A 20704-nucleotide genomic window follows, 5' to 3' on the forward strand; every position below is an offset into this window, starting at 1 on the left:
TTTCATTTTTTTTATGTGGTTTATCAGAGACAAAATCTAGGGGAATACCGAAATATCAGGAGAATGTATTATTACTTTTAATGTGATTTTAAAATGTAATATTACCTGACACTATACTGACAAAGGAGACAACGCCTAATCAATATTTATGGGCCTTCTAAACCTAACTAGACTTTCAGACTGGTTTAGTTCAAAGAATTTCATCACCACAGAGAGGCTTTATCTATAGGAGCAATAGCATAACGACAATATACACTTAAAATGTGTCCATTAAAATCTGTTATATCAGAAGCACAGAGAATGACTTCAACTTAGATTTCTAGTGTGCAAGGCTTAATTAGAGAGTATTTCTTTTGTGTGTTTTTAGGGAAAGGAGGAAGATGGTACAGGGGTTGGAACTAGATAATCTGCAAGGGCCACTTCCAACCCAGACCATCCTATGGCTCCAGGATTTGTTGAAGGGAATTCCTATTAGGTAGTTAAATAATTGATTACGGCATCACTTCCTGGGCAACTAATTTACAGACAGAATTAAATTTTAAGTTTTTAAAGAATACTTTGTATTAATTTAGCTCTTATGGCCAATTTCTAGAAGTCTGTGAGCAATCTTACATTAATATCAGGCCTCATCATTCATGCCACAGTGTCTCTTATTGGCTGGGAATCCAGTTTCTCTGTTTGTGTGCTGAAACTGATCAATATCATTTTGTTCTAAGGAAAAGAAAATAAATCATCAGCTGAAATCTGTCACTGGTTTACTGGCCAGTTTGCTGAACTATTTCTAGCTCTTATTACTATTCCAATAATGAAAGATTAAAAATTTTTCTGGAGTTGTCACTATATTTCCATTTTATAATACTGTGTATTAGTAATTTTTCTATAGAAGTCATTAAGTTCTCAGTGGAGGAGCACTTTTGATGGTGCGGGAGTAGTAACAAATTAGTTAATTTTAAATTTATAGCAATAAAAAGATAGAAAAGACTACAATTTACACACCAGCTGGGTGCTTTTCATAAAGACAGTGTGCTGTCATGTTTGAAATGTAACTGAAATGGCAGAAACTTGTGTACATACTGCCATGCTGTGCCTGCTATTCCTTAACTTTCAACTTATACAGAAATTGGATTTGCTGAACACTTCTAGTAATGCAATATCTAGGTGGCATAACCTGAGTTCTCTGCTGGTTTAAGGTTTTTGCAACTTTGTAAAAAAGCAAGGAACCAAACAAACCCCCACCAAAACCCAGAGATACCCCGGATTTTTGGATTCAATATGCTAAAATTTAGTTTAGATCTTTTGACAGCCATCAAAATTATATTGTGGATTTTTACTACAGGAGATACGACACTGAAAGCCTTTATTCAGTTATCTCTGCCTTGTGGCATAACTAATAATCTTCAGGACAATGACGTTAATATATTACATTCCTTTCTTTGTCAAAGTTGTTGGGGAAGTAGAAAGCTGCCTGTTGTGGTTACACGTGGTTAAAATGGTTATTGCATACAGAAGATGTTAAGCTTTTACTCATTCCCTAAAAACAGGTGCCCAGCTGTAGAGAACAGCTCAGGTAATGTCTTTGCTTAAGGCAGTAATGATTTATTAAATTAGGAAAGGTTTTTCACTCAGAGAGTGGTGGGGGACTGGAACAGACTCTCCAGGGCAATGCTCACAGCACCAGCCTGACAGAGTTCAAAAAGCATTTGGACAATGCTCTCATGCACATGTTGTGACTCTTGGGGTGTCGTGTGCAGGGCCAGGAGTTGGACTCAATGATTCTGATGGGTCCTTTCCTACTCAGGATATTCTGTGATTCTGTGAAATACACACTTAACCTTTTGCAGGCACCAGAAAAGTCAAATCTCTGTTCAGTTTTCTACTTGGTGATTTCTCTGATGGGTTCTGGTGAGAAATAGCTCTGCAGTCAGTTTCAGTGAGGACAGTTCTGGGGCTAATAGCTGTTTTTTGATGTAATGTAGCAACAGCTAGGTAGGGACTGGGTTTGACCTCCTTTCCCTCTTTACCAGAAGGTCTAATAGGTTGACTAAAGTCTTCATAAATTTTGAAGGCATGGAAGGCAGCAAAGTACATTTGTTGTAACCAAGCTGATGTTTCAGGCAAAGCTTCATTCAATTTCTTTCATGTGTCCATGAATAATTTGTTATTTGAATGCTGTAAATGGCAGATGGCAAACTGATCCTATCAGTCTGCTGTGCAGCACACAAGAGGGTGCTCATTAATATCGCAGACTCCACAGTTCAAGCAGGCAAATACAGCTTGAATGATTCTGGAGGAAAGGTAAAAAAAGTGTCATTCTGTGGAAGGTTGTTGTGTCAATATTTGGAACCAGTGTATTTGGAGTAATATGTAGTTTTACAGTAATTAATATCACCCATGTGGATTATTTGTTTCAATTTTTCTCATATTTCTTTAGATCTCAGGATACCCATGGACCAGAACTGATACTGCCTGCCAGTATTGAATTCAGGGAAAGCTGTGAGTAAATTGTGAAGTTACAATACTAACCTGTTAATGCATTCTTCTATACTGTCATATTTCAGTCAGCTTGAAAACTTAAGGGTGATATAAGTAAACATTGAAAGAAACTATGACTATACAGATGCTAGAGAGTATAATTTGTTATATATATATATATATATATATATAACAAGTCTATATATATTATATATATATACTGTCTATATGCTAGACAGTATAACTTGTTTTGTTGGGAGGGTGAGCAGATACTTTAGATATTGAGGCGTGTTCATGCATATCTTAATTCTGATGGCATTTCAACACCTTCAGATTTTCAGATTAAATGTGAAAAAAATTTAATTCCATCTCAGTACCTTGGATTCATTGTCTTCTATATAGTTCTCTGTGCCTTCTGTAATAGATTGCATCTTGGTCAAAATCCATTTTCTATAAAGTCTGATTAGATTTACATTGTCATTTAGAGGTTAATTTATTATTATCTTGTTCTCCAGACTTTTAAGGCTCAGATCTGGTAGCAAAATAACATACTAGAGATTGCCCATACTTCAAATATCTGAAACTAAATAGATTAGTGAGCAAGCAAAGACTGATTTTTATTAGTACGAGAGCTTTGTTGGAGTAAAATGTGCAAGAGAAATCTTTCATTTTCCTGTTCCCTTGAAGATGCAAATTTTCAGTAGATAGGAAACAGTACAGAAATATTTCCTGATGATCAGATTTTCTGGCTTTATATGGAAGTGTTTTGTTAGTGTGTCTAACTAACTGTAGTACATAATAGACAACTTAGAGTTCAAGTGCCTGTAAGTTGCTCCCCCTTCCTCTTCTTTTCCCTAAAAAAATCCTTTAAGCCTCAAGTTAGGAAATAGTTTTCTTTCATTTTCTTTCTGTCTTTGGATTAATGCATAGTGTTTCTTTTCCTCTTTGTCTGCAGCTGAAGATGCCTTCTTATCTGCCATTATAAATTACACAAATAGCTCGACAGTTCATTTTAAGCTGTCACCAACATATGTCTTGTATATGACATGTCGGTATGTATTGTCCAGCCAATACAGACCTGACATCACTCCTGCTGAGCGTACTCACAAAGTCATTGCAATAGTCAACAAGATGGTGAACATGATGGAAGGAGTGATACAGGTGAGTTAGTCTGCCAAAATATGTCAAGGGAATTACCTACCGTTTGTTGATAATTGAACAAGCTTCTTAGCCTTTTCCTTAGTCTGACCCTTAACAGTAGTTGATTAAACAGTAGTACCTGCATTGACTGCCCTTATGAGGGGCAGTCACTGCTTTTATGTCAGTGAATAATGTCTGTGGTAAGAAACTCTCTTCTGAGCAATGTGGGAAGTTAGGGAGTGGCTGTTGCTCTGAAGATTGTTCCCTGACAAGAGGTGACTCCTTTCTAGAAGGTAAGGTCTTTGGAAACATTTCTGGCTGTGAACCCTTGTAAAACAAGTTGGATTGGTTTATTAAAGAATACTGTATAGGTAGCATTTGTTTGCACTGATTGATACTTGAAATGAATGTATTAAAAGAATCACAACTTTAAAATTCCCACCTTGTCACTTTTACAACTTTTGGAACCACAAAAATGGTTGACATCTTGAACAAAAAGCTGGATGTAAAACTTGGACATCTTGAACCAAGCTGACACAACTGCTTTGTAAAGAGAAATACAGGTTCTCAAATGTTCCAATGTTTTATATGTAGTCTAACACTCTTGCTACTATATGTGCAAGACTTCTACAGAATCACAGGGGAAATTCTGTTTTGTGTAAAAATTCAGGATAAGATCCACTGGGCTGTCTGTGATATTAGACAGACAGCATTGATAAAACAGACTGGTCATTTTCTCAAAAAGGAGTACTAGTTCATGTATCCTCAGTAATTAATTAATTAAGCTTCTTTGCAGGTTTTTCTTAGAAGAAAAATTGAAATCTGTGTTTATTAAAACAGGTGTGTTTGTTGCAAATAGTGCTGCCAGAGTAGCAGCAAGAACCCTGCTGCACTAAGTGCTGTACAGGCATAACATAATATACATGCATAAACATAAATGTGTCAGTCCTGCTTAACGTATTTACATCGCAAGTGTTACACAACAGCTTGAGTAAGGGAGAGTAGGAAAGTAATCAACAGGAGTGGCATGAAACTCAAAACAAACCAAAATTGTTCAGGTTTTGGAAAGATTTAGTGAAGTTTTCAGCAAGGGAATGTTAGCTCTAGACACTTGTGTAATCTTACACAACAAGCTCCTACCTTTCACAAGAAAGATTGGGAGGAAATGCTGTTGTTGAGGACACTTTGCAAGACGAAAGATTTGTGTACATTCCAAAATTGATCAGAAACATAACGGCAGTTTGCTTCTGATGTGAAGAACTAGTATGTTGCTTTGAATCTTGCTGTCACAGTTGTTTGAATCTTGATGGCACAGTCGGTGGATATTTGATAAAATGGAAATGGTATCAAAAATTAATATCGGGCTCTTTTATTAAAAAAAAAGAAATCTGTCTCTGTAAGAGAGGAGACTGTGACTACAGGGGAGAACATGAACTAGCAAGAGCCTGCACATCAGCAGTTCAGTGGCTAGAATGGAAAGTAAACAGAGAGAAGTAGGCTTCAAATATGAACTTGAAATTACAAGTCTGAATCAAAGAAAGTCACTCAGTTTATAGAACTAATGTATACTAGTTATAATGAACCTAAAAAGACCTGTAGTGACAGAGGCAGGTACAGTGGGAAAGCAGAGATAAAGTTTTTTGTTCCTAGTTGAATGGCTGATGAAGTGACTGCTAGAAGATAGTAGAGGGATGGACTCAAACATGAATTTGATTTGAAAACAAATCAAAGCTCGAAAGTATATTATACTGTGAAAAACATTCATTTATTGCACTGAGAAGGGCTTCCCAAGTCACATGCATCCTTGTGTTTGTAAGCAAATGTATTTTCTATAATCCTGCTAATACTGTTACAAAACTGTTAAACCCAGCTGTTTGTCTGGACTGTCCTTTGTGGAAGACTATTTCTACAGCCTTGTAACTTCAGCTGCATTCTAATCTCCAACCTAAATATTATGGAATACATCAGCAAGGAAGCAGTATTTGTGGTTTGTGAAAGATGTTGCCTAGTTGCAAGAAATTAACTGAAAGGAGTCAGAGGTTGCATAGAAATTGGGAGGAGGTTCATTCAAATGTCATGGTGAAAGGAGCCAGAGGAAATGGGGGAAAATATACCCAGGACAAAAGAGAAAAACATTAGTGAATTTCAAGGTTAATAGTCTGAAGGCAAAGAAATACATTGATTCTAGGGACCAGTAAAATGTCTTTAGCTTGGACTTGTGTTAATGGAGTAGAAGCAGTACAAGATTAGCTAAGTCAAATTACTTCATATAAGGTGTAACATAAGTGGTTGTATTTATGGCTGTCACAGTCAGATCACGATGTAATAAATTGTATCACAATAGCTTTTTTGGTGTCTCAAGTGTAAAGCATTCCTGCACGGAAGGGGATCTGATGGTGTGAGAGACACAGAAGACACATGAGTGGCAAGCGGAGAGAGGCACCCAAAACAGGAATGAGAAGGTGCACAAAATCCTGTGCTATATTGTGGGAGTAAATTAATGACTGAGATCTTAATTTTGCCTGACTAGATCAGAAAGCTATCAAGTCTCTTTGTGAAGTAACTCAAGAAGTATTTGCTAACAAATTACATTTGTGACTTCATATATAGTATTTATATCCAAATATTATAGATGACTTTGTATGAGATAAGTATAAAATAGGAGAGATGTATGAGAAGGCTCAGTGCTTTCAGTAAAAAAGCAGGATTAGAAATTTAGTTCATATTAAAAATCCCTTTTTTTTGTATCCTTATTTTTTTCCCCCAAATCATTCTGTGGCATTTTTCATCCTTTTTAAATTTTAACATTTGTTTGTAGAAGGAGCATTTCCTTTTGTTCTGTGCCAACACATCTTCAGTCAGTTAAGAGTGCTTTGGTTGGAAAGGGAGAGGAAACAAAAAAGCAGCAATTTGGTGTTTTGAGCTCTAACTAAAATTAAAATAGTAACACCTCAAATATTTGCATCTAAGCTCACTGTGTTGCAGGTGGGGGAGAGTGATCTGAACAGAAAGAAAAAATAATTAAGAGCTCAGTTCTAAATAATCAGACAAACATCTGGTGGGTTCTTTTTTTCCTTTTAACTCAGTGTAGCTTTATACTTACCAACATTTAAGAAACTTAGTATGGTATTTCATTTGACTCTTCTGTTGTTTCAAACAATCTTTTTGTTCTTTAATTGAAAAGTCATGTATTAAATCTGTCCTAGGTGTTCTGTGTATTTTGTTTGCTTTTGAATGTTGTTGTTGGGTTGTTTTGGTTTTTTTCCATTTTGGATGGGGATTTTCTGTTCCCTCTTTGTGTGTGTTTGTATATTGTCTCTATTGCAGCAGTGTGGGCAAATGGCTCCTAGGATCTGTTGTTTGGATGGCTAGTTACCCCATTGCCTGCAAAAATTTCTGCAAGGTTTCTCTAGCACACTGAGCATGGAATAACCAGTCTGGAATGGCAACTAGTTTAAGACATTAATTCCTTGAATTAATTGTGACATGTAGGCACTTCAGTTCATAGCTGTTGTGCTACTGGTCCTAGTAAAATCATTAATATTTTAGAAGAAGCTCAGTTGCATTGTAGCTACTGATTAATGCATCTGTGTATAACTGTGAACATGTGTTGTACCTTCATATTTAGTGTTTGATTTCTAAAGCTTTCATGATTGTTCACAAGTTTCTTTCTTCTATTCTGTTTGATTTCCTTCGTCCGTTTTTCTCCAGGAGGTAGACCAGGTTGATCAGGTAGGATATATTTGCTGGGAACTGATCCTAGCTATGTTGGCTTAGCTCAGTTTCTCATGCTGCTTCCATATCAAAATACAATACTCAAACAGCTGGACTTGAACAGTTCATAACACTCATTCAGCAACTGGAACATGCAGTACTAAAATCCTTTTTTGACTTTGCAACTTTTACGGCATTCCATAATTTCTGCTTAACGCACTTCAATGTGGATATGAAATGACCAAAGTTCTTTTTCTTCCCTTTATTTTCTTTTTTTGTTGTTTGTGGTTCCTATTCTTTGGATTTCATCTGAGGTTGCCTGGCCTGGCATTTGTGGTCGGGAGATGGTGAGATAGATCAGTACTTGATACTGAATCACATGGTATCAAAGCCAGTGAGCGCAGTATCAGTGTGGCAGTGGGCAGTAGTGAATATGCGCTTAAAAGTGCACAGATTACCAGATACTGCATCTGCTAAGTTCTTAGCACTGTGTAATTTGATGCTTACACTGTGGCTTTCATTGATGTGGCTATTGGCAATTTATTAACATTTCATGTGTTCAGTGAACATGTTAAAATTGAACGTAGTAGTTACAGCAATTGCGGTATTACGTACAAACATTTTGCAAATATCTGGTATCTGAGAGATGTTTGGTGAAATGGGAAGAGGTACTGGTCTATCTTTTGGAGCCTTTTTAAGCTGCCATGCTTTATCAGAAAATTATTTCCCTGTATTATTTCTTGCTTCTTTCCACTTACAGAAACAGAAGAATATTGCTGGGGCCCTTGCCTTTTGGATGGCAAATGCATCTGAACTACTCAATTTCATAAAGCAAGACAGAGATCTTAGCCGAATTACTGTGGATGCACAAGATGTTTTGGCACACTTGGTTCAAATGGCATTCAAGTAAGGCTATCAAACTTCTGTTTCAATTACCACTTTCTTTGTTTCTCTGATTTATAGAACAACTTCACATTTCTGCCAAATTTTAGATATTGCAATAATATCCTTTGAGTATTTTTAAATACCTGAGAGCAAAACTTAAAAGAACAGCCTAGACTTAGTTCTTTAGACAGATGCCCTGTTTTGTGAATATGGATCAGTGAGTTGTGCACAAGTTTTATCTCTTAGATGATCTTGTGATAGTTGAGGCTGCCAATGATAATTTTAGGTAAATTTAGTTTATGTTGATTACTTTCTCTTAATTTAATGTGAAATTGTGAGGAAAGTTTAGTTTTGCTGTTAGTATGTAAATACATAGGCTTAAATATTCCTGGGTCTTTAAAGTAATGAATCTTGTGCTCTTTAAAGGCTTCTGAATATAATCTACTTTCATAATTCTCCTAAATAGCAATTTTCACAGTGGTTTTTTTTTGCATAGATTTTTCTTAAAAAAGGAAGGACAGGTTTTGGTTTGGAGTAAAAAAATCAAGCTATACTTGTCAGCTTAGGCAATTACAGTACTGATTAAAGGAAAAATTGTATTAAATAACCAAATGGGAAGGGGAAACCCTTAGGAGGAAAGTGTTCTTGAATAAGGATAACAGTATTGGCTGAGCACAACATTAATCAAAATAAAGGCTTAATTTTTGTTTATGTGCAGATTTTTTCCTTCTCCCCAAGCCACTGCTGGTGGAACCCAAGATTAGCCTGACAGCATCTCTTTGTGTAGCATATGACTGTCTCTTACCAGTGTGGTGGCAATATTGCATGTAAATGCATATTGCTTGTTCCCAGACAACCTAATTATTCATGCAACATTTCTAGGAAATTTATGGGAAAATTGGTCTCTCAGCCCTTTTAAAAAGTATTATTGGGTTTCCTATAATCACATTCATAACACAGACATTTCAGGAATCTTGTAATTTGATAGAACTCTTTTCTTTAGAACCTTTGTAATGAACACATGGAGGATTTAAAATTCACTTTTTTCCCCATTCCCTTCCAGGTACCTGGTTCATTGTCTGCAGTCAGAGCTTAATAACTACATGCCAGCATTCCTGGATGATCCAGAGGAAAATAATCCTCAGAGGCCTAAAATAGGTTAGACTACTTGATCTCTGCTGAATTTGGTCCCTTAAACCTGTATCCTCCTTGTGCCGGGGTTTCTGAAAGTGGATGCTGTGCTCCAGAGGCAGTCTGGCAATGCTGAGTGCATAGGAAGGATTGCTTCCCTCTCTCCCTCCTGCCAGCTGCCCTGCTGCTGATTCAGCAGCTAAGTGTGCAACTGGATACCTTTCAAGCCACAACACACTGTTCAATCACATTCATCCTGATGTTTACTAGGATCTCTCCATAATTTTCATTGGGGTTGTTTTCTGTTCAGGTGGCACCTGTCCTGTGCTGTTGCACAGACTTACTCTGTCGTATGTGAAGGACTTGACAGTTGCCTTTGATCTTCATGAAATCCCTGTCAGCCCATTCCTCCAGCCTAATGAGGCCCTTCTGAAAAATGCTGCTGCTCTTTAGTGTATCAGTATTTTGCCCCTCTTGGTATCATCTGTGAACTTGCTGAGAATGTGCTCCATCACATTGCTCAGATCATTAATTGAAGGCGTTAATGAAACAGTATCAGTCTCCCCTCAAAACAGGAGGGAAGCCACTAATCTGTGATTGCCAACTGGACATTGCAAATCCACCGAGTCCTGTTGTCCAACCATGTGTTGCCATCAGTTTATCCAGTCCTCACCTTGGCAGTTTCCTCCCATAACTGTAGAGATGTTATGGGAGAACCTGATGAAGAGCCTCCCAGCTACTAAGGTCTGGCTGGCTGGCCATGTAGATTCCTGCCGGGCTTCCCTGCTGTGATACTTGAAACATGATGCTTGCCACCAGAGCACCCTGCTCAATGTGTGCTGTATCACCCTGTGTTTGTTATACTGGCTCAGTGACTCTGCTCAGACTTCTAATGCCTCAATAATTGAAAGAAAAGTGATCTGCAGAGCAATTAAACAGAGCATTCTGTTGAGCTATGAAAATTTCATAGATACTTTCTGGTACTTTAGATATTAAGCTTTCTGTTCTTGCTTTTTCTCCTGCATTGAGCCTTTAAGGCAGACTGAAGAGGCACTGCTATGTTTGTAGGACCATGTACTGTGAGAGTACTTCTGGGGACACAAACCCAGAAAATGTAGCAAACTGATACTGGAATAAAAGCAGGTGCTGTTGATTATTTCAGTTATTTTTGAGCTGCATTATAGATTTCTTATAACCATTATAGATATTTTTTCAGACACAATTCTGAGTTTCAGTTCTAAAAAAACTAATGGTCTCTTCAAAAGAGATTTCCAATTAAAAGTATTGCTTTAAACAAGACCTGGTGATAAATGTGTTGCTTCTACTGGGAAGCATATGAGGGTGTTTGCTCTTGGTGGTGCTAATAGAAGTCCCTCTTGCTTGTTAGGTAATATTGCAGGGGAGTAATTGGAAAATGGGATTTTGAAGTGTTTTAAAAATCTGATGTGTGAAAAGAAAGTGCATTCCATAGTTTAACTGCATCATACAGTGCAAATAACTTCAGCTGAAATTTCTGAGTACAATTTGATACTTAGAAGAAGCTATGGAATAATTAGAATATGCATTTGAAACAGTAAAATATAAAGGTTGCACAGAAGAACAGAATATGAACTTGTTACAAAAACTAATAGAAAAATCAGTTTACTGAAGTGAGAATGTGATTTAAACATTGGGTATAGTTAGTTATTTACATGCATGATAAATATTTTCCCCAAGAATTTATTTTCATTTCAGGAGTTATGTTCCACCTAGCATTTGAATGTTGTTCTATCTTTAAAATCATGGACCAGTAAGTGTATTTCTGAAAGATGTGTAATTAAATACACATAGGTTCCGCCTAGCATTCACCAGCCTGCCTTGAGTGTCTTTGTGTTACTGCCTAAACCACGTGTACCCTGCAGTTTGTGAACATGAGTGACTTTTTGTTTTATCTCTGTAGATGATGTGCTGCATACCTTGACTGGAGCCATGTCCCTGTTGCGACGATGCAGAGTAAATGCTGCTCTGACCATACAGCTCTTCTCCCAGCTCTTTCATTTTATCAACATGTGGCTTTTTAACAGATTAGTTACAGCCCCAGATTCAGGGTTATGTTCACATTACTGGGGAGCTATCATGCGCCAACAGCTTGGCCACATTGAAGCCTGGGCAGAAAAACAGGGTTTGGAATTGGCTGCTGATTGCCACCTGAGCAGAATAGTACAGGTGAGTGTATTTGTGATTAACACTTCTCACATATTCGTATATTCAAAGACAATATTTGCCTATGCTGTGTTCCTAGAAAATAGTATGTGGACAAACATAGCTTGAGTGAGTTAATCCTGGAATGCTGAGATAGCATTGAGGTAAAGACACAAAACATGTTTTCAATATTGTTAATGTTTAAGTTACAAGTGAAATTAATAGTGAACATGGCTGTTAAATCTCCATTTATTAGAAAGAAGACTGAGCTGTAAGACTGAGCTGTAACTATGCCGAACAGAGACAGGAAGAGCAGCTGAAAAATTTATTACAGATTTAGTATTAATTTATCTTTATTTAGTGTTTTTTTGGGGAGGCTATTGATGTTGCTTCTGTTACAGATCTGTCTTCTTGCTTTCTCTTTTCCCATATCTAAAGAGCATTTAGACATAAAGCTTAAAGTTTTATTCTGGTTTTAATATGTCATCTGGGACTTTTTTCTCCCCTCTAGGCAACCACATTGCTTACCATGGACAAATACTCACATGCAGATGTTCCAAATATTAACAGTACTTGCTTTAAGCTGAATTCTCTGCAGTTACAAGCCTTGTTGCAGAATTACCACTGTGCTCCAGATGAACCACTCATCCCAACAGTAAGTCTCTTCTATCACTCATTGTCCAGTTTTAACATACTGGAGGTAAAAAAACACTGGCTGTCAATAGCAATCTTACCTTTGGTGGATGTACTTCCCTGACTCAAGCACGGTGTTAACAAGAATCTCTTATGCTGAGTTGGAAAGGAAGGTACCATTCCATGTTGCACATATTCAGAGAGGTGTCACTGCATCTTACACCATTTGTAATGAAATACAGAAAGGTGCTAGAAGAGAGAACAAAGCGCCCCTAAAATCTGGTTCTGTGTAACTAGAAGGAACAAAGTTTGCTAATTTATAGAAATCAAAGGAAAGCATCAGAAACACTACTCTTTTTGACATGTAGGAGGTAAATATTGAGGGATCTTGAATCCCTCCATACAAGCAGCGGACAGATTGTCCTTTGATTAACATATTGATACCTGGAATTTGTATGTATATATGTGTATAATGTTGTTTTTGGGACTGTGTTTTTTTCTTGATATTTAAGATGACTGACTATTCTAAGTTTTATCCATGGCAAAATTCAAGAGACAGCTGTGTTATTGCAGAATTGTAAAAAACACTCTTGAGTAAACTCTGATAGTTCACTGATCCCCCCCCAAAAAAAGGAAGAGATAGTCTAATATTTATATAGCTGAATGCATTATCTACAAAGTCCATCTTTTATTAACTTTGGATGCATTTGTTTATTAAGTCAGAAGCACTAATGCAACAGCTCAAAAGGTGTTGGGGGAATGGGAGGAAGGACATGTAGCTTGGAAATATTTTTATGTATTGGCTACCCAACTAAAAAGTCTTTTGCTGAAGAACATAACCCATATTACCTGTTTACACATAGGTAGAATTCCATAGTTGCTTGGGTTTTTATTATTATTAATAATAAATTAAAAACATGCACCACGGATTTGGAAAATACTGAAGTAAAAATAAGAGCTTCTGTCTCATTTGCTAATACAATTATCTATGGGATTTCATAAAATAAAGCAATGCAGTGTACGGACTGTACATAGCAGAGCCAAAGAAGTTGATTTTTCTTGCAATCTTAGCATCTTCTTAATGTAAGGTTTTTTAACTTAATAAAATTATTACTTTGTAGTAATAACGTCTTTCTGCCTTCTGTCCAGGAATTGATAGAGAATGTAGTAACTGTTGCAGAAAATACGGCTGATGAACTTGCTCGCAGCGATGGCCGAGAAGTCCAGCTGGAAGAGGATCCTGACTTACAGCTGCCTTTTCTCTTACCAGAAGATGGCTATTCCTGTGATGTTGTCAGAAATGTTCCAAGTGGTTTGCAAGAATTTTTAGATCCACTCTGTCAAAGAGGTTAGTTCTTTTGTTGTTTTGCAATGATCTGTGTAGCAAACACAGAATACAGAATATATTTTAGTAAAGCGTAAGCCTCTTTTTCTTTGCGTATGATTCAGTCTTTTTATACTATGTTCTTCAAGTGTTTGCTTTTGCAAGCCATTAAAATTTAGGGTTTTTAATCCTTACCCTTTCTCCCTGTCCTTTCCTTTCAGTTTCAAGGTTCTAAGTAAGCAGTGCTGAGTTGCTAGAGCCTGCTGAAATACTGTTTTGCCTTAGCTCCAAAACTTTTTTGATTTTTAAAATTATTGTGAATTGAATAGTTAGAATCTAATTTTTCTTTATTCATCAGCTGCTTCCATATAGCATGTAAAAACCCTATGAGTTTAAAATAATTCTTTCACTGTTGATCAGTGTAAGAACTTACGGTTTGGGCATTTGTAGTCCAACAGAATTTCAGACAACAAGTAGATGATAGACTTAAACCTGTGGAAGTAAAGCAGGGGGTCTGTCTGAGCATTTTCAGTAAATGAGCAAGTTAAAATCTTTATTTGGTGCTCCTCAATTTTATGAGAATTTCTTGATTTTCTGCTTAAAAGCAGTTGTTTAAAAAAACTTGTACAGGAATGTCAGGGTAAATAAGGGGCTGTAGCAAAGGAGGCTATTGAAAAAGCAGACTCACTCTGTACTACAGTGAACCTTTGCAATTCTTGCTTCCAACTTAGTTATAGAAAAGCTATATTCTTGCATTTAAAAGAAAAGTAGGAAACTGACTGTTTTGAAAGTCCAGTTAGTAACAGAGAATGTAGTTTTGAGACTAAAGGAGCTTGGTAGAATAAATTATTTAATTAGTAAGTATAATTCAGTTGCCATATAAGTGGCTGTACGTTGATTACAAGTAAGGCTTTTTAAATGCATATGTTCAAAATTTTGCCTTTTGGGTGTCCCTTAAATTATGCTGAGGGACTTTTTGAAGTGAAACAGTGTAAACTGAATTGCTGAAAAATGGTTTTTATGAGGAGGAGAGTATCATATATTTGGATGGAGTGATTAATAATTTTTGTGTGATGTGTGTTCTCAATGTCCCTGATTTAGGAGAAAATGTTAGATTGAACTGCTGTGGCTTCTTTTTCAAAATTCTAGGAGTTTTTCAAATAAAAAAATAAATCAAGCTAAATACCTGTAAATTACAGTGCTGCATTTAAAACCATATTGCATTCTCCTCTGCTAAATCTATGCTGAGACTGCTTAGCTAGACCCTCTTCAAAGTAGATTTCTGTAGCACTGTTTTAATCAGAGTTCTGGTAGTTTATATTCTAAAAGATGATTTGGTGTTTCATGTCTCTTCTGAATCTGGTTGGTAAAAGCAATATTTTGCAGCCCTGGAGTTTTCTGTGAGCTTGCAGTGGTTTTAAATAAGTATGTTTCTGAGAAGCAACAGCTATAGAACTATAGGATTTTGTAGGTAGTAGTATAAAATTGTGGCAAAGCCCATAATGGCATCTGAGATATAAGAGTTGACACGTTAATGAACATAAAAAGATGAATACTATTTTATTTTAATTAATACCTTGAAAAAATACCGTGACTATATTGACATTACTTTTTCTTTTAGGTTTTTGTAGACTAACACCTCATCCACGGTCACCAGGCACATGGACAATATACTTTGAGGGTGCAGATTATGAAAGTCACCTGTCCCATGAGAATGCTGAGCTGGTAAGTATTGATTTAGTGAATAATTACTGACTGCAGTCTTGGCAAGGCATTGAGTTTTATGTAATCAGTTTTAGCCCTTATTAGGAAGAATAGGCTTCATTGTTAAACATGTAGTTCATCAGTGACTTGGTGGATTTAAGGAACTGTTTGGAGATTTTTTTAAGTCACTGTTTTTCTAGGCTGTAGCATGATTATAATTTTCACATAAGTAAACTTTGTCATATTCCCCCATCTGAGAATAAACAGTGAAGAAATTTCTTCTAAACACAGGCAAAAAAATATATGGATGTGGACCTATAAATAACTAATGGAACTGCAGGCTGCTTTTATTTATAAATTGGCAGTTACCAACCAAATATTTAATATTAAGTTCTAGTCTGATACTTTTTCCTGAAAAAAAAAAAAAAGCTTTAGTTTTCCTTTACTTATACTTACTAAAAAGGGTCTCACTTCAGTGCAAGGTAAGGGCTTTTTTCTTTTCTGTTGTAAGGGTTTGTTTGTTTGTTTGTTTTGTGGTGGGTTTTTTCTGCTTGTCTGTTTGAATATAAAAGTTACAGAACAGCTTGGTTTTGGAAAGAGGGTGGCTTTATGTGAAATAATTTTTAGAGCAACTGAACAGATATAGCATCATATTTTAATTAGTATTTTCAGCTTAAAAACTACTTGCATTTCTAATACTTGAACTCAATCAGAAAGTACTAATATTTTTTTAAATCACTCTCCTTGGCTTATATTTTTACTTGTCATGGGTCTTGTGGAACTTGCAGTTATGTTTCAGTATGAATACAAGCTGGTGTGCTCCAACTGACATTCTTCAGCTAATGAAGATTGTGATGACAACTTTTTGAGTTGAGGAACTGGCAATGTTAAAAGATATGTAAAAAAAAATTACCAAACGTGTTTGGGGACTCCGGCTGTATTCAAGAGTATTCAGAAGTGAAATTTTTTCAAACTTTATTTCAAAGGTTTAATTCTGCCTTTGAAATTAATTGGCTTCTTAATAATTCTGCAAAGTTAATATCATTTTCTAGATGCAGCACTAAAAATTGAGCTCTCTGTGTAGATCGCCCTTTACCTTTGTAATAGGCACCTGTGGAGTCTGAACGTCAGTTTTCGTTAAAAGGTACTACAATTTTATAGAGCGGTTACATTTTGATTTGTGATTCATTAATAATCTCTTTACTGAATTAAAGAAGGAGGAACAATGAGTAGACCTCAAGTTTCAGTGGTGTAGTATAACACAGGTGTAGTACTTAATATGAATCCATATTAATTAAATGTTAGCTATTCTACCTTTCTACCTATAAAATAGATACTAGATATATTATTTAAGATGTGAGACCTGCTGCTCTAACAAAATAGTTTTGTTTGTAATTAACTATTTTGCTTAGTTACTTTACTAGCCTGGCAGTGAATATGAACTTCTGAATTTTTTCTTCTTTCCCCTTCGCTATTTGATAGGCTCAGCCTTTGAGAAAAGAACCTGAAATTATCACTGTAACACTAAAAAAACAAAATGGAATGGGACTGAGCATTGTTGCTGCCAAGGTATGGAAGTCAGTTTGTTTAAGTCTTACTGAGAAAAGCCTGCTGTGGAAAATATTAATGGAAAAAGTCTGTTTCCCTTAAGTTGTTTGTGCACATTGTGTTGATCACGCTTCTATTCTGATTGGGGAATGTTTCTGTAAAATACACAGATGGGGACAATACAAGGGAAGCCATAATATGGATGTAGTTATTACAACACTTTGATTCAAACCTCTGCTACAGGTTTATTCTGTTTTTTCAGAGCTGAAAGTTAGCAGTGTTATTAAATGGAATTAATAAACAGGTGTATTTAGCACTTCTGCTGAAAGTAAAGAAGTAAACACAAAGAATGTGTGTGTGGGTTAATTGATGAATAAACAAAACAATTCAAATGTATACATTAAAGTTGGAATACTTTCCGCCATGAACACAACACCTTTTCTTTTGCACAGAATAGAGGTGCAAGAATGGATTCGGTTTTGTTTCTTTACAGTGGAGACCTACAGTGTAATAGCTAAAATTGTGGGTGTATGCTGTAGCTAGTATCTGTAGCTAGTAGCTAGGGTGTAGTGTAGCTTGTAGCATGACATAGTAATGTATAGAATGCACATACAGCTCCTGCCACCAGATGGAAGACTCCGCTAGTTGGTTGGTTTTGCTTTATTAACTGAATCAAATAGCAGGCATAATCTTCTGTATTTAAAACTTGTTATAAATTATGCAACAGTGATACTGAAAAGTCTATGTTGTGGTTAGGTGGTTTACAATAGACGGAATAAGTCTTTCCTAATGTCTCTTCACTGTGTAGTATGTGAAACTTCAGAATACTGTGGTACTCTTGGCACTTAGTGCATGAGCTGAAAACATGATTGTTTTACTTTTAAGTTACCTCACATAGTTAATTGCTTCTAAACAGCACTGTTTGGTTTTTTGGTTATTTTTACAACCTTCACTCATTTCATAGTCTGTTCTTGAAATGGTAATCTTGCATGGTATCAGCTTATAAGAATTATTTCTGACATCTGTAAGAAATACCTGGTGTCAGGTGTATAGTTGTAAACAATTAGCAATTATTGAGGAAACAGTTCAGGATCTGGAAAGTCAATTTTCTGCTCTGATTTTAGTGGAGTGGGTTAATAATCTGAGAAGCAAATACTTGTTCTTGACACTGGATTAAATATGTATTGGACTTCTGACTGCCATCTGCATTTCTGTTGAATGTTTCAAAATGTGCCATGGAAGTAATTTTTTTTCACTTTACTCTGTGAAATCTAATTTCTCATCTAGAGTGAAGCAGCATAGTACAGGGAGGAAAGTTTCCTTTTTCATTGGAGCTGGCTGGCTTCTAGATGTTGATTTAACAACTGACATTTAGCTTCCATTAGCAGTATGCAAGAGTGCTACTGGTCAGTGCATAAGCTTGATCTGAAAGTTTTTTACAAGTTATTTAATACATTTCATGATTTCTGACATCTGTAAAGGAATACCTCGTCAGTCATGGAAGGAACAGTTTTCATCTGCACAGTTGCAGGAAACACTGGTTCAGGCAGTCCCATTTTATCTTACCACTGTGTGCTGCCCTAATATTGGAATTCTGATATAAAAACAGTAATGTTTTAAATTTTGCTCTGAAATAAGCAAGAAACAGATTGTTTTAGTTTTGGTGTATATACAATAGAAATTCTGTTTAATATGAAGTCATTAGAATGTTCATTGGATAGAAATGATTCTATGCATTGTTTGAAACAAGTTGCTGTAGTAGTTAAGTAGGATTATTTTCAAGAGGTTCAAAGTTGCTTACTGTGAGTAATTATCAGCGTTGCTTTTCCTGTAATAGGCTTCATTAAAAAAAAGAGTAAAGAAGAATACAAAGAATACACAAGCAGTAATTTTCTCAGTCTGGTCAGGGCAGAACAGCTTAGAGAACTGAGTGAATGTGACTGAGAAGCTAGCAAGAGTTGGTGCATTTTTTCTTTCTATTCCTTAGATTGGTGATATTTACTAGCATATATTTCTACGTGTCTCAAGTAGTATATCTTTTAGCAGCATAAAAGTTGAAATTCTCATTTTTAACTTCAAAAAGGTAGGAAGAAGTCCAATAGACTATTTGTTAAAATTTTCTAAACATTAACTGGATGGAATGCCTGAAATGAGAGGGAGAGGCAAGTATTACAATAGATTCAGATTTTTCTAACTTTCTAATAGTAAAAGGTTGGCTATTAGGTGCTCATAAAGTTGAGCTTTATGCTTCAAAAGGGGCTGTAGCAGTAGAAAGTGCAGCTGGTCAACACGCCCTGCTCCAACCAGTGAAGGACAACCCTGAATCTGTTTAGCTTTTGTTAGGAAAGCAGTTCTTTTCCTGTGATGTATTTCCTGAATACTTGCTTTCAGTAACATGTTGTGAGAATACCTTTGCATGTCAGTGCTGACCTGCCTTTCTTGTTACGTGTTACGGGGCTTCTCATACTTGTCATGGGCTTTGGATTGAGTTTGCTAACATGCAGCTTGATGATATTCTAGAGGTTGACAAAATGGGCAGATTCTCAGGAGATCAAAAAGAAAAATAATACCAATGGACTGTTTTTCTTCCATCCATTGCAAAAAAAAAGTGTGCTTTCCTAGTAAATCTGTCCATCTCTGAGGAAACAGCTAAAAAATTTGTAATATAATTATAGAGGTTTTATTAGTTTTGAGGTTTCATTGGCTTAAAGTCTGTGCCAGTTAAGAATTTTCTAATGACAAAATTAGAAATCATACCTTATATAATACCTTTACACCAAATGTTCCTAATTATCAAGTGATTGTTACGCCTTCTCTTCTGCAGTCAAAAAAAAAAGAATTGAAGCAAAGGTTGTACAAGCAGAGAAGGAAGCTTGCATTAAAATGCTGTGCACCTGCTTATTTTTATGATAGAAGTATTACTTTGGGATACTAGGTGTTTGTAAACATGTGTACATTAATATAATTAAAACCAAAATGAAACCTGAAGAGGTGAGTCAAGGAGTATATGAAAGTGTTGGGTCCCTGGAGAACCCTCTGTTGGATCATCTTCCCACATAGAGACAGGTAAAATATTTGAGTGCATTACTTCTTTCACTTTCTAATCACAACTACTCATACTTTATTTAATTAGAAGTTTTAAAGGCCTGCTAGGAGTGCAGAGAGAGCAGAAATTCAGTGCATCACCTAATTCACCTCACTTTGGTGTTATCTGAGGCAGGACAGTCCCTCTGAGCAAATATGCACTAAGTGCATATGCTATATGCAAGCATAGCAGAGAAAACAGGTTTACTTATGAAACAGCTGTTAGCTTCCAGAGCACTGTAAACAGTGTTGTGCTTGTTTGGGTTTTGTTTTGTTTTTTATAAATTGAGAAAATACCTAACAGCAATTCTTAAACTGAATGCTTTAAAACAATTTTTATTTTTATTTAAAATTAAAGTGTATAGCTTCATATCTGATCCAGAAGAATAACTTCCTGTTCTGCCCTTTGGTACATATTGCATGTTTTCTTACAGTAATACTCTGTAGCTTTATTAGCAATAGCTTTTGTAATGGAATATGGAAATGTAGTTGGTAGGAGTGGTCGTGCATAGGGAATGGGGAACAGTGTTGCTTTTTGAGGTTGTGTGCTGACTTTGGTTGCTCTAACCCTGAAAGATGTTTTGATGTTAAAAGCTGCCAGACTCCCAACCACATTGTGGTTAAGTTTTTATGAAATCCAGATGATTTGGAAGCTTCGTGTGCATGCAGTTTACTTTAAAAATATATCACTTTTTTTGGGGCTTTCACATGTGACTTCTTAGCCATCTGTGGGCCAGCACATTACTTCCTGTTTAATTTGGAGGTTTTTTGTCTTTAGTACAAAAGGGCTCCCTTTTTGTTTTTTCTAGCAGTTTTCAGAGTTTAATAAAGCCTCTAAAGTAAATGGAAGTCAGAACAGCATAACTGATTACGTAAGAGTCTGAATAT

At 36.1% G+C, this 20704-nt stretch overlaps 1 protein-coding gene across 7 annotated transcripts in view; it reads left to right on the plus strand.

Annotated features, from left to right (window-relative positions):
* AFDN (afadin, adherens junction formation factor) overlaps positions 1–20704 on the plus strand; it is a 115162-nt gene that overhangs the window by 56793 nt on the left and 37665 nt on the right. For 4 of the 7 annotated variants that reach the window (XM_066546703.1, XM_066546700.1, XM_066546704.1 and 1 more), the window contains 10 exons: positions 2432–2493; positions 3428–3633; positions 7324–7344; positions 8087–8232; positions 9275–9369; positions 11282–11547; positions 12035–12178; positions 13306–13504; positions 15102–15205; positions 16667–16753. In XM_066546703.1, the coding sequence (XP_066402800.1) occupies positions 2432–2493; positions 3428–3633; positions 7324–7344; positions 8087–8232; positions 9275–9369; positions 11282–11547; positions 12035–12178; positions 13306–13504; positions 15102–15205; positions 16667–16753 (1330 nt within the window). The remainder of the gene's footprint in view (positions 1–2431; positions 2494–3427; positions 3634–7323; positions 7345–8086; positions 8233–9274; positions 9370–11281; positions 11548–12034; positions 12179–13305; positions 13505–15101; positions 15206–16666; positions 16754–20704) is intronic. The other 3 variants (XM_066546705.1, XM_066546702.1, XM_066546701.1) reach the window with 1 other exon arrangement.

Source organism: Molothrus aeneus, chromosome 3 (assembly GCF_037042795.1).
Source record: "Molothrus aeneus isolate 106 chromosome 3, BPBGC_Maene_1.0, whole genome shotgun sequence".
Taxonomy (NCBI): Eukaryota; Metazoa; Chordata; class Aves; order Passeriformes; family Icteridae; genus Molothrus; species Molothrus aeneus.